This window comes from Drosophila serrata, unplaced genomic scaffold (assembly GCF_035046125.1).
Source record: "Drosophila serrata isolate PLE 108 unplaced genomic scaffold, ASM3504612v1 contig_217, whole genome shotgun sequence".
NCBI lineage: Eukaryota > Metazoa > Arthropoda > Insecta > Diptera > Drosophilidae > Drosophila > Drosophila serrata.
The window spans coordinates 3,371,923-3,385,389 of record NW_028257115.1 but is presented as its reverse complement, the minus strand read 5'-3'; the positions used below and the strand labels follow the sequence as shown (position 1 = coordinate 3,385,389).

The 13,467-nt window shown below is 42.2% G+C and overlaps 3 protein-coding genes across 4 annotated transcripts in view; 2 read left to right on the top strand and 1 right to left on the bottom strand.

Moving 5' to 3' along the window:
* Nucleotides 1-13,467, top strand: part of mwh (multiple wing hairs) — a 56,493-nt gene that overhangs the window by 8,706 nt on the left and 34,320 nt on the right. Inside the window, exon 1 of one of the 2 annotated variants that reach the window (XM_086829764.1) lies at nt 12,721-12,826. The exons of the other annotated variant lie outside the window; for it this stretch is intronic. The gene's annotated coding sequence lies outside the window, so the exon portion shown is untranslated. Of the gene's footprint in view, nt 1-12,720; nt 12,827-13,467 lie in introns of those variants that run through there. 2 annotated transcript variants of the gene reach the window in all.
* LOC110178616 (uncharacterized) lies at nt 6,204-7,461 on the top strand. Its single transcript, XM_020945801.2, has 2 exons — nt 6,204-6,821; nt 6,894-7,461. The coding sequence occupies exons 1-2, from the start codon at nt 6,802-6,804 to the stop codon at nt 7,360-7,362; spliced, it is 489 nt and encodes a 162-aa protein (XP_020801460.1). The 5' UTR covers nt 6,204-6,801; the 3' UTR covers nt 7,363-7,461.
* On the bottom strand, nt 7,586-10,560 carry Trhn (tryptophan hydroxylase). Its single transcript, XM_086829772.1, has 6 exons — nt 9,814-10,560; nt 9,419-9,584; nt 9,290-9,340; nt 8,933-9,214; nt 8,431-8,557; nt 7,586-8,364 (listed from the first exon to the last, which is right to left on the bottom strand). Exons 1-6 carry the CDS (start codon nt 10,328-10,330, stop codon nt 8,128-8,130), a joined length of 1,380 nt encoding a protein of 459 aa, XP_086685898.1. The 5' UTR covers nt 10,331-10,560; the 3' UTR covers nt 7,586-8,127.

The following is a 13,467-nucleotide window of genomic DNA, read 5'->3' as shown; positions in this document are numbered from 1 at the left end:
CGTTTTGCCTGTTTGCCTTGCCCTGCCCTGTCCTGGGCATTCTACATACTCCTGCTCCTTGGAAAATAATTTAGCGCAAATAAGTTTAGCGAATGTCCAGAGACTGATTGATTTACATCACATGTGGAGCTTTGGGGGGGTGAGCCTGGTATCCTATGGCATATTGCACATACGCCGCGGGGGCCTTTCGTATATTGCACATACGCCGCGTGGCACGCAAATAGTTTTCTTGAAGCTCTCACGCTAGCTCTCTCTCTCACTCTCACTCACTCTCTCTTTGGGCTCCTCTTTCTTCTTCTGCAATCCATCCTTTACCATCTCTTTTCGATGAATCCTATGTATTTGGCCGGGGCTTCGTTCGTTGCCTACTTTTAGGCGGCCTGCCATTCATTTTCATTTACTCGGCACGGCACTCGGCGCCTCCTGCTGCTCCTGCTCCTGCTGCTGCTGATGATGCTGATGTTGCAGGTCCTGTTGATGCTCCTGCTCTTCCGGCTTTTCCTCCTGCTTCTGCCTTCGCCTTATCGTTGGGTTTTCGGTGTACATAGAGCGCCAAGCGGACGCACAGAAAACGCACCAACTGCCGGCTTTTGGAGGCGGAGCCAACTTGGGGAGAAAACTCAGTCAGAGGAGTGAGTGAAAGAATACGAAGGAGTAGGAGAAGGATGTCCTGTGTTGAGACTGATGAGGCTGCAGCCTGAGCCCGAACTCAAGCTCGACTTATAGAGCAAAGGATGCCTGCCATTAATTATGATGGACATGCGTTCGAAGGAAGCCCCGAGATCAATCAAAGCTCAAATAATATTCAGAAAAGTAGATAACAAAAAAAGAAAGGGATCATCAGGATCTGCCCTTTGACAATCCCTTTCTGCTTTTTTTCTTTTAGTTTTTAAGGAAATTGTCCATCAAATGTTTACGGACCCTCCTTAAATGTTTAGCCCTTGCAAATAGTTACCTTTTTTTTGTTATCCTTTCTTTCCCAGTTGACAGACAAAGCCGTAGAGCGGGAATATTTTCCATTTGTGAGCCACAAATGCCAACGAAATGTCAAATAGAAAATGTTTTAGCGGAAATTTGATTTTAAAAAGCGTTTTGCCAGCAACTAAATGAGATTATGCGCTGCCAAAAGTGCAGGACACAGGACACTGACATGACGAACACTGCCCTGCCTCTGCCCGTGCTCTGTTCCATTCTCCGTTAGCCTTCGGGGCAAGTGAGGCATTAAAAAATGCAAAATTATATATCAAAGCAGCCAGGACATGCTGGAGGAGGAGAAGGAGCAGCAGGAGCAGGCCGAGGAGCAAACGGAGACGAGCAGCGTTCGCTGCATGTCACATGAAATTATTATATCCCGCCACACACATCCCGTCCAGGACATTGAAAATATTCCAACGTGATCCGGCTGCCAAGTGGCCTCCTTGCCCGGCCAGGGACATTTCGTAGCGCTACGGCACAGGACATGCAGGCAGGGCAGGACAGGACAGGACAGTCAACCTTGGTTGGTCCATGCAAAATAAAATAGCAACACGAAAAAATGCGAAATTTTGTTAGAAAATTGCAAAAAAAATTACATACATATTTGGTTTATGTGCAGCGAAAACCCCAAAGTAGTCAAAGATGTGGAGCATGGGGGCTTAGAGGATGTTAGTTTGTGTCACAAAGGACATGTGAGCCAACGGTAATGCACTGGCCTGTCAGCTGCCACCGAGTGGAGCGGGGCCGTATACATGGCGTATACTTGATTTCCTCATATGAAATATTAAGAACCTCCCCGCCATTGATGGCTCGTGGCTTTAAGTGCCTGGAATGTGCTTCATTGGATTCACTTACACTAAAGAGGGGAATCCGTCCTAATAAAAACATCTTAATAAATCAAGTTGCAAGCGGGAAAGCAGGGTGCCACAGCTGGAACAGGGAACAGGGAACTGTAACCTGTAACTGGGAGGTAAATAAAACCACCCAACCATAATCAGTTCAGACAATACGCGCGTCCCTCAAGTTCATATTTCAAACGATATTCAGAAAAACCCCATCTAACCCTTCACCTCAATGTCTGCTGCCACTTTCAAGTGTTTTTATTTTCTTTTTTTTTTCTAACCACTCGGTGGGGGGAAAATCAGCACAGGGAATGAGCCAGGACGAGGACCAACCCTCTTCGAACACTTATCGCATTCAACATCATTTGCATGCGGAGTGTTCTGGCAGCGAAACAAATAAAATCAAGAAATAAATTAGAGAAATACAACAAAAATGAAGAAAATCCGGAAATGTTTGCCGAAAAAAACCCATCGAATCTATATATACACACACGTCCAACAAATATGGCCGTAGTTGATTTTTTGCAATCTGCACTTTTCTGGTCCTTTGTCGAAAAATTGTTGCCGCAGACTCGCCTCGAACTCGAAGCCATCACAGGTCCTGGGCACAGGGGGTATGAGAGTGTGAGCTCCATCGTCGTCTGTCTGGGATCTGGGAATCTAACCAAAAACCTGCAAGCTGCCCAACTGCAGCCTGTCTGCCGCGTCTGGACACGTAGACGTGGACGAGGACCACATCCCATTCCTCTATCAATATGTGACCACTGACCAGGCCCCATGTCCATGTCGTAGTCGTAGTCGTCGTCGTCGTCGTCGTCACCTCGCGACGCATTCGTGGCACTCGCGTTTAATCAGCGATGTTTTGGAGCAGGAAGAACCAGCCTGCACTCCTTGCGAAGTCATCATGATGGTGTACCTACCCACCACCTTTGATTTTCATCATCATTTATTGTTAGTGGCTGGCCAAAAATGCTCTGCTCCGGCTGCTTGTACTCCTGTTTTGTTGTTTAGATTTCTTTGTACCTCGGTCCGCTCGTTTCAATATTTGCATGTCCCACTCCACACGGGATTGGGAATTATTTCCTGGACTCCATCATATATCATGTCCAGGGAAAATACCCATTCTTCTACTTTTGAGTTTTCCTTTGCCATACCTCGACAGGTTTTTCCCGCTTTCACCTCTTTCTCTCTCTCTTTCCTCTTATAGCATTTTTTTCATGCATTTTCATTATTTTCAATTTCCATTTCGCTCGCTGTGCAATTTATTAAGCGATTTGGTTATTCCCATTCCTAATTTGCATTTAAGCTGCCGGTCATCTTAAAGGCAGCCTTTTAATTATCCTTTGGCCCATCAGACTCGTATTTTAGGATTCCCGGCAACAAGTGGCTTGTGGCAAGTGGCAAGTGGCTCTAGTGAAGCTGTGAAATCTCGGACTCAGAAGTGCAGTTGTTGCAGCTGGCAGGCGGCAGGAGATGCTGGTTATGGCTTGCTCCAAACAACAAGAAGGACGAAGGACATACAGAAGGAGGAGGAAGTGCCAGAGTTGGGGCACACAATTAACCGGCAGACGAGGCCAGCAGAGCTGGTCTCTGGTCTCTCTGTGTGACTTCTGCTGCTTCCTTGAATGCCCCTGGCCTTGCGAAGGAGCAGGAGGTGGCCATTTTTCAGACTGGACACTTGAATGAGCATTTGTGGCAGTCCTGCCTTGCCTTTCAACCTCCCTCCCACCCCCAGACCACACACACAATTGTGTGTCAAGGTCGTTGGGGGCTTGCCGCCTGTGTGGTGTTTCCTGCTCCAAGACGATGCCGAATGATGAGAACGATAACGTCTCCATTTGCCATTTTGCCAGAGCTCAACTGGGGCTCCAGACTCCGACTCCGGCTGGAGCTCTGTTGTCCTGGCTCCTGACTCCCGGCTCTCGGCTCCTTTTGTGTCTGTGCGAAGAGGAAGTGTTTTGTGCTGTCGGGGAGACAAATCAGTGCTTGTGCTTGTGCTTATACCCTCGTCCTCGTTCTCGTCCTTGTGGCAGACATTCTTGGGGAATACCTTTTGGCAGCTCACACTTGTCTGCCGCCTCCTGCCAACTGTTTGTGCTTGTTTGTTTGGTTTTCATTTGTGTGCTTGCTCCAGAAATTTGTGTGGAAATTGTTTTCTTTCCGCCCCTCACACAGGAAAGGTCCTTGCCTTGCCAGCTTGCCTTGCTTGCTGTGTTTAAGATTCTGTGGCTTGTGCATTTTGTAAATAATCTTGTTTCACACTCCTCCTGCCCTGAACTGGCCTGTCGCCTGGTGTCGACAGGCGCCAGTGGTCAAGCCCCGAACGACTCCTGCATAATTTATGTGGGAAAGTCTCACTGCCAGAGTGTTGCTTAAGAATTTCGGCCAGGACACCTTGCGAATGTGTGTCTGGGCCCTCCGGTACGAATGAAAAGTCAATTATTGCCATTGCCATGGCTTTTCCGGCCAACAAATTAAATGGTTTTGTGGTCGAACGCACAAGTCCGAGTGGCAGCAGCGATTGAAGAAAGTGATACGAATGTGAAGCCTTTGCCTACGCCTTCGCAAATTAATTCTAGGGAGTCAATTTCAATTTAATTAGAAAAGCCAATTGCTGTGCATTTGTGAAACCACAACTGCTGAAATCTAAACCATTTTTGAAAGACCACTTTTCATTTCATTTTCAGCAAAATATGTTAAGGTGAATGTAAGAGGAGTTAATAGGGCCTTAAACAACATTTTTGTTATGGAAAATTGGGAGAGAAATTGGTTTTAAAGTGCTATAAAGCTGAAGAAGAAAATTAAGAGATGTATATACAATTTTCAAATAATTTCGAATGTAGAAATAGTTATATTAATGTTTATTTTAGAATTCAATAAATAAGATATAAATGTGGAAATACGGAGAAAATAGGGAAGATAAACCAAATCCAGAAACATTATATTTTAATCAAATAAATCCTGTATTTATAAAATTCCAGGAATATAAAGAAAATTGCCGGAAAATCCCTAAGAACCCAAAGTATCTTCAAGTTATTTTCTTGACTTATTCTTGCCAGAATAAAGACAAAGAAAATAGGAAGAACTAAATGAAAAGCTTTTTCCACATAAAGCTTTTTTTAAAGGGTAGAAATCTTGGAAAACACGAAGTCTGAATTTTGGTATAACAGTATTTCCAGCTAGTGACGAGAGCTGCTAGAGGAATGTCACATTTTAGTCTACTTTTTTACAACTGTGTATAAAGTAAACCTTTTCCGGATGTAAACCTCATGTAATAACAAATATTTAAAACATTTGGTTATATTTTTTTTTAAATTTATGTTAAAAAACTCATATCTTCGTCAAAAAAGCATTAATTTTAATTCGGAAACCAGTTTTGTGCTAGATTTTATTAGGTTAATAAATCTGCATACTTAATAAAAAATATTAAAAAATTGAAATTTTTCTTCAATTTTGAACATTATAAAATAAGGAACAAATTTCGGAAATTTTTGTTTCTACCGGACATTGCTGGATCGATTCAGCTGTTGATGCGGTATAAAAACAGACAATTTCATTGAAAAATCAATGTTTTCCAAACATCATAATTAGGTCGAAATCGCATTAATTTTTATTCGGAAAGCTTTTCTGTGCGAGTTATTAAAGCACTAAAAAAACTGCATACTGCGTTTGTTGATGCAAATTTAAGTCTCTGACTAAAATAATAAAACCCTGCAAAGAGGTATAAAAACAGACAATTTTTGTCAAAAAATCATAGTTTAAAAATCTCATAACTAAGCCAAAAAATCATTTATTTTAATTTGGAAAGCAGTCCTATGCTAGTTTTTACTAGATTAATAAATCTGCATACTCAGTTTTCAAATGTAAAAGATTCAATTTTTTGTCGATTTTCGGAAAAAAAGAACGATGTAACCCCTTAAGAAAATTTCAAATTTTAACAAAATTTGGAAAATTGTGTTTTTCTTCTAGACATGCCAAATACGATTCGCCTTTTTATTCTGATCAAGAAAGAAAAGAAATGAAAGGTCGGAAATGATTCCTTCACTGCTTTGCAAGCTTCTGACTAAAATCATGATACCCTGCAACCGTAAAAAATTACTTGTTTAAATTCTCCGATAAGAAAAAACTGAAGGCTAAGAATAAATATATCAAATCTTCAACCCCCACCTGAGCCTAAATACCAATTGTTTACCTTAGTCAAAGGTGAACTAGATGTATTTCCACCGATAAGGTCTCACTATCGTTCCGATCCGATGGACACGGACCCGGTTCATGCGATGGAACCCAGACCAGACCCCAATATTTATGGGCAATCACATCGCGCTAGCCGCCGCCTACTCATCCAATCCGGAGTCCAAGGTGCACGGCGAACAGCAAACATTACGTAGTTTCCAAGCGATTCAGAGTTATTTTGACGCCGCCGCAGAGTGATCCATAAAATTGATCGATAAGCCGAAAGTCAGGGGCCTTATCACCCCAAGTTTTTCTATTGGGAGAGCGACTGAGACTGAGAGAGAACCTGAATGCAGACACATTAAAAATAAGGAACGATCGTAATGGACTCGGCCGGATCATATCTCTAGCGAGCATTAGCATCGGACATGCAGCCGCCTTATCCATTATTTTATATATGTTATATATATATATATTTTTTTTTTTGGTTCCTGGCTTATCAGCTCCGTTCGCTCGGGTCGCCGCCAGCTCGTTTTCAGTCGAGTTCCAGCGTCAGAGCAGAGCAGTCGGATCGCGATCAGTCCATGGAATCAGTTGACCCACGTGCCGAGCATAGAAACTAGCTAATAAATACATCAGCAGATCGTTCAGCTTTTGAATTGGAATTAAATAAAACAAACACACAGCGGCAGCGGCTGATAAGGCACCTTTGGTGCAGGCAAAAGGCAAAAAAATCAAATACCCCAAAATATATACAGAAAAACATATACTCTGGAATACGTATAGCGACATTCATTTACGTTCTGTCAAGATGATGTCACATACAGTGAGGTGCGTTTGGTTTTAACTTTTCCCCCTAGAAAAACCTTAATTAACCATGATATGCTTTCCCCCACACATCAGAGTTTTCAAGATGATGTACATTGTGGCAGGTATACTCATCAGCAATGCGGAGATCTGTGACACAGTGGATCGCATCCAGATAGCGCCACGCGTCGATCTGAAGCCCGATTTTGATCAGAGAGCCCTGACCTCGGGTGGAAATAGTCCCGGCTCTCGTTCCCGTACCCATTCCCGTTCGAGTTCCGGTTGTGGTTCGGGTTCCGAGGATGGTGCTCCCACCAAACGTCGACGGGTTAGCGTTTCGGGCATAGCTGGTGGCGTGGTCAGAGGTGTCACCAGTCAGGTATCCAAACGGGTGGGACATCGCTTCAACTGGCTCTCGGACATTCAGCTGATCCTGCAACAGTGGCGAGTCCTCGCACTCAGTTTCAACCTCTGGACCATACCCAACTTCCTCGTGCAATGCCTCACCAGCTACATGAGCAAGAAGCTGTTCCTTAACAGCGACTGTGATATGATCTACAAGTAGACTAGGCAGCTACACCGAGAGGTTGCGAATTTATTGTTACTTTAGTTCATTAGTTTTAACATAGGGTTAAGATTTGAATAAACAACTGCTAGACATAGACATGGATACGTGTGTATATTCAAAAAGTAGACAGTATAATTCGCTTAGCAGCAGGGAGGAGGGAAGTTTTACACAGAAACATAAATAATAATGAAGAGAAGTGATTATAAGACATTTGTTGGTCTTTTCCTGAATACAAATAGTTGATTTTAATAATTTAAACTGTTTAATTTCACTTGAAGAAAGTTTTTCCATTCAGTTTTATAATTTAAATTAGTTTTCTTGCTAAAAATGCAAAGCGAATTATACTGTTTTGTGGTCCCAAGAGTCTCTTCCAAATGTTATCCTTTCATTAAATGTCCTTTTCCGTTATTAGTCCCCCTCTGCCGTAGAGTTGTCCGAGTTATCTGGACTGCAGGGACTTCCACCGCCTCCTGAAGCTCCACCTCGGACATTGAGACTATTGTGCAACATGTTGGCAATACTATCCACATCCAGGTTCTCATCCGTGGCGGATATCTTTCGCAGAGCTGAGCAAACAATGCTCAGATCTCCCCTCAATTCACTGACCACAGCTGTGATTTTTTGAGCATTTGACAAGACCTCGACGCTTGAAGTATAAGGATTGTAGCGGACTCCAAATGGTCTTTGAATGCTATCGGCAAAGGCCCTGCATAATTCCAGAAAAAAGATATAAATTTTTAATTTAATTATATTATTAATAGTTCACCTCATTTGCTCCTTGGCCTCCTCAAAAGAATCCGTGTAGTAGTAGGCATTCTGATAGGATGTGATGATGCACTCCTCCCTGCAGGTCACCTCTGGGTCAAATTTCTTTATCTTTTCCTCTGTGGTAATTGCATGTTGCAACTCGGCCACAGAACTCAAGAGTCCGGCTCCATAAACCTTGAATGAGCTGTCCGCCTGCTTGCACAATCCAAATTCTACGGTGAAAAAGTAGAGCTGTCAAGGAAAAGGGGTTTAGATTTAGAAGAAAAAGTAATAAGGATCCACAAAAGGAATACCCACTGTGGCCAGTTTTTCAATATCCGCATCACTGGCTCCCAAGGAAGCCAAGCCAATCTCCTGGGAGAATTGGGCAAAGCTCGAGTTGGCCAGCAGGGGCATGTGTCCCAAGAGTTCGTGGCAACAATCGCTGGGAAAATTATAAAATTAATTAGTCATATGCGATAAGTTAGTGGAAATTCCATAATAGTAATATATTTTGATGAAATCAACAGGGGTTTTCCGAATAGAGGAAGTAGTTGTACAGCTTATTATGTTTTCAAATATTAATCCTACTTAAATATTAAATATTTATGTAGGTTTTATAAGAATGACACATTTACTTCTGTTGTGGCATAATTTTTTACTCGAGTCCTAAAAGTATGCCAAGCATCCGTTGTAAGACATTCCATAGTTAATCGATTTTAAAAGCTAAATAATTACTTCTGACTTCGAAATTAATTATTTATTCCAAGTTTTTACCTATAAAAACTAAATTTAATATGAAAAGCTATATTAAACTCACGGTTCTGGAGTGTAGAAGGGATCCGAAGAGTGTCGTATGTACTGAGTGCAATGGAAAACGCGAAAAGCGAGTCCCGAAAGGAAATCCCTGGGCGATAAATATCCTGCCACTGGTCTCAGTTGAAATCCTGTCTTACGCTTGAGATACACACTCACATCCTGCAACTGGGGTACGTTATCCTCGCGGTAGCCACAATACTTTTCCAACTCGGGCCAATTTTCCATATACTCTGGAACTGCGTGCAAGACGTAGAGGCGGTGCAGCTCCAAGAAAACAGTGCCCCTTCACACACACAACAAATAAGTTTCAAAGTCGATGCTGCAATGCAATCAATGCCAAATGCAATCAAAAACTTACCAAGTTTTCACCTCCTCCGGTGTGTACTGCACACGGGGAATGGGATTTCCACTAAAAAGGGGGAGGGGGAAATGGGTGTTAGGAGTGGGTTACAGGTGGTTCAAGATTTTCCATTATCATCACACTTACTGCTTGAAGTTGTTAGCTATTGCCGAGAACTGTTCACGACGCTTGCGATAAACGGGGTCCTTGAATCCCGGATGGTCAGCATCCAGTTCTGAGCCATACATCAGGACATTCTGGGCCTTGTCCAGGTCGGAAATTTTACGGGGAAACCACACCATGTCACCGAAATCTTAAGGTTTAAAAGTTAAAATTGGAAAGAGAAACCAAGAATGTTACTTTGTTAAGGTGCCTAGGAAAAATACAGATATTATCCTTAAAGATATCTGTATCACCCTTAAATTTTATCATTTTTCTGTCCATAATGTTGTATTATTTATATTTTTCATTCCGATTTTTAAATCGTAGTTTTATTTTAAAAGTTGAGGCACATTTTTATGAACTGTTCAAAAAAAACTCACCAAAACTGGAGCAAGCCGAGAGTGATGGAGCCCTGGCCAATCCCTGGGTATTCACAGACGTATAGTTCACGCAGGCCACCTCCCTGTTGAGCATCTTCACCACCTGGTCAAGCCGTCGGGGATCGCATTCCACATCAACCAGGACATCCGCTTGGTTGGTGGTCATCTCCAGAGGCGACAGCTCCAGGTGCAGCACATTGATGCCCAGCTCTTGGAAGACCTGCAGAGCTCGGGCTAAATTTCCCACCTGATTGCGAAGGGTGAAGATAATCGAGATGCGTTCGCCTGGGGAATGCTGGCGAGGAGGATCCTGGCCACCGATGGCCAATCTGGGTGGCTCTGGTGGAGCTGATGAGTGCCGGGATAGACCCACATGCGGCGGCGGAGCTGAACCCGAGGAGCCGGAAGCCGTATCCTTTTTGAGCTGATGCAACGGACTGCCCTGCTTGACGGCCCACTCACTCTCGCCGCTCCTGTAGAGCCACAGTCCTAGGAGACTCTTCCCGGAGGCACTCATCACTGCACACTGGAACACTGGGAAGTCGGAATTTACTTTCACCGCGGGCACACGCGTCGTATGCGCAACTTGGCGCAACTGCAAGATCCTGTCGATGCGACGGCCCTTTTATAGGCAGCCCGCAGGACGAACACACACGCATCCACGAAAGAGATACATATTCAATTGTATTTATTAAGTGTGCGTGGCGAGATAAATTCGTTCAAGGATATAAAAGCTACAAGTGAGTCTTTCCACTCCATTCAGAGGCCCCACCTCCTTTTTGGGTTGGATGTTCACTCGCTCTGATTGGCCAAATCATGCTGGAGTCAGGCCAAAACGCTAACGCATGACGTCATGGTGCTGTATGGAAAGAGTATATGGGTTTTGTCATTAAGGTGGAGTTTAACTTTAATTAATTACAAAACAAATAGGGAAACCTATCTTTCTTCATTGTAAAAGTATAGATATGAGGAATAGGAAAACGATTTCTTTAAGCATTCAAAATGAGTTGATTATTATGATGCATTTATTTATTTATTTAACCAACATTTAATCAAAAAAGGCTAACAAAATATCCATTTTCCTTATGTTTGAATAACAAATAAAGTGTGTTAAAAATCACCCACATTTATTATAAGTGTTGCAAAGGCTAGCTCATTGCAATCATCTTTATGAAGCACTCATAATTTATTTATTATTTATCTTAGAGTACATAGAAGTCCCACTTATTCCAAACATTTCACTTTCTAATCAGCAGCAAACAACTTTCAATGAATGGGGAAAAAGTCATGAGGCTGGGGCCTGGCTTTTTGGGTGGCAGGACAGACAGACCCGACTTTTCTGCGCTTGACTTTCAAATTCAAGCGTTTAATTTATGCTGGTATTACAGTAACTAGTGTACCGTAAGGAAAAACCTAGTGAACCCCTTTTCGAACTCCTGTGGAAAAAGAAAATAACAAGGGAAGAACTCTACCGTTAGATAAAATCAATGTGAAGTTGGTCAAGGAAAACGTCCTGACTCGGCGACATTGAGAGTGGCCAAATAAACGGGAATAGTCGGACCATAAAAGAAAACTCTTTCCACCACCAGCAAAACCACTTGATGCTTCCCAGCGACAGAGTCAATAGAAGATAAATAGCAATTTCTTTTCGCCCGCTTCTCTGGGCCATTGTTTGCGCTTCAAGAATGGCAAATAGAACTCCGGGAGGAGAAAGCAGCAGGAAAAGCTGGGGGAAAAACTGTGAGCAGGAAACCAGAGTCAGGGCTGCTACTTGGCTATTAAAATATGCGAAAACCACGTCAGAGGGGGGTGTCGACATAGCCACTAAACACATGCGTGGGCAGAGAGTCCAGTCCAGTTCTATTTAGCCTCCTTCCTCCCTTCGGCTCATCAGCCAAAGCGATAAACTTAATGGGTGCTGGCTAACTGATTGACCGGCAAACGAGTCCCAGAGCAAGGCACTTTCCACTTTCTATTTGCCCAAGAGACGCCGCCAGCCGTTTGATGGATTTATGGTAGCAGCAAGTGCCTTGGAGGATACATTGGGTTTCTCCCTTTTGCCGGGAAAGAAATCTCTCTCCCAGACGGAGACGGAGTCGAGGTCACGATGAATGGCAGTTGTTGATTCCCTTGATTTTCGAATAATTAAGTTAGACCCACTAATTTGCACGGGAGGAGGAGAGGGTTGGGAGGGATGAACTCGGATGTGACTTGGATTAAATTTCAGCATTTGCTATAATTCGCTAGCAAAGGATATTTGCAGAAAAATATCTGGAAAATAGATTTCAACAAGTATTTAAGGACTTCAGATAAATTATGGTTTGGTTATTAAATATCTCATTAAAGCTAAGATTGATTGAAATTGATATTTATATTAATAATCTAGCAGGGCGTTATAAATTTAGTCAGAAGTTTGCAATGCAATGTCTGTTTGACCAATTCTACAGAAACTAGTCCCTTAGTTTTAAAGTTATATACTCTCATTATAATATAAATCGAAACAAGCAGAATCGAAATACTATATCATATAGATGCCATGGGAATAATCGGAACATTTTAAACATATTTTATCTATTTTTCATATAAGATATAGTCATTTTATATTATTTTATAATTTCGGATTTAATTTAATTAAAATCGAACGATAATATTATATAGCTGCCATAAAAATGATCGTTAAATATATGCCTATGGCTCTCTGCACACTCTTACTCTCTATCCCTCTCTGCCTCTCGAGAGCTATCTCTTTCACTCCATTGCGCTTCGCCTTTCTCTAGAGGCAACTCTTTCTCTCCCGCGCTCTCGCTCGCACTTTCTCTGTTGTTCTCTTCTCCTGGAGAGTATAAATACGAGCACTGCCGCCTCGCCACCCTCAGTCTGTTCGCGAACTCCCGAGTGTTAACATCCAAGTGATAAGTGATAATGATCTGATGCCATACCGGATGACCAGGAAGAAGAAGACTTGGACAAAGTTATATGGATGGAAGTAAACAATGACGTGGCCTTTGCTGGGGTAAGTCTTAACCATGACAAGTAGATTTTGTATATAGATGGTAAATTGGGCTAACTATGCATTTATTTTCTAATTAATTATTACTTAACTTTACTTAACATATTCATAACTTTATTTGAATGTGTTTTAGCAATGTTTTATTTACCAATTACCTTCACCCTTATTGAGGTGTTATAAATTTATTAAGAAGATTGCTATGCAATTACTGTTTGACCAATTCTACATAAACTAGTCCCTCAGTTTTAAAGTTATATACTCTCATTATAATATAAATCGAAACAAGCAGAGTCGAAATACTATATCATATAGCTGCCATGGGAATAATCGGAACATTTTTAACATATTTTATCTATTTTTTATATAAGATTTAGTCATTTTATATTATTTTATAATTTCGGATTTAATTTTATTAAAATCGAACTATAATATTATATAGCTGCACTAAAAATGATCGTTAAATATATGCCTATGGCTCTCTGCACACTCTTACTCTCTATCCCTCTCTGCCTCTCGAGAGCTATCTCTTTCACTCCATTGCGCTTCGCCTTTCTCTAGAGGCAACTCTTTCTCTGCCGCGCTCTCGCTCACACTTTCTCTGTTGTTCTCTTCACCTGGAGAGTATAAATACGAGCACTGCCGCC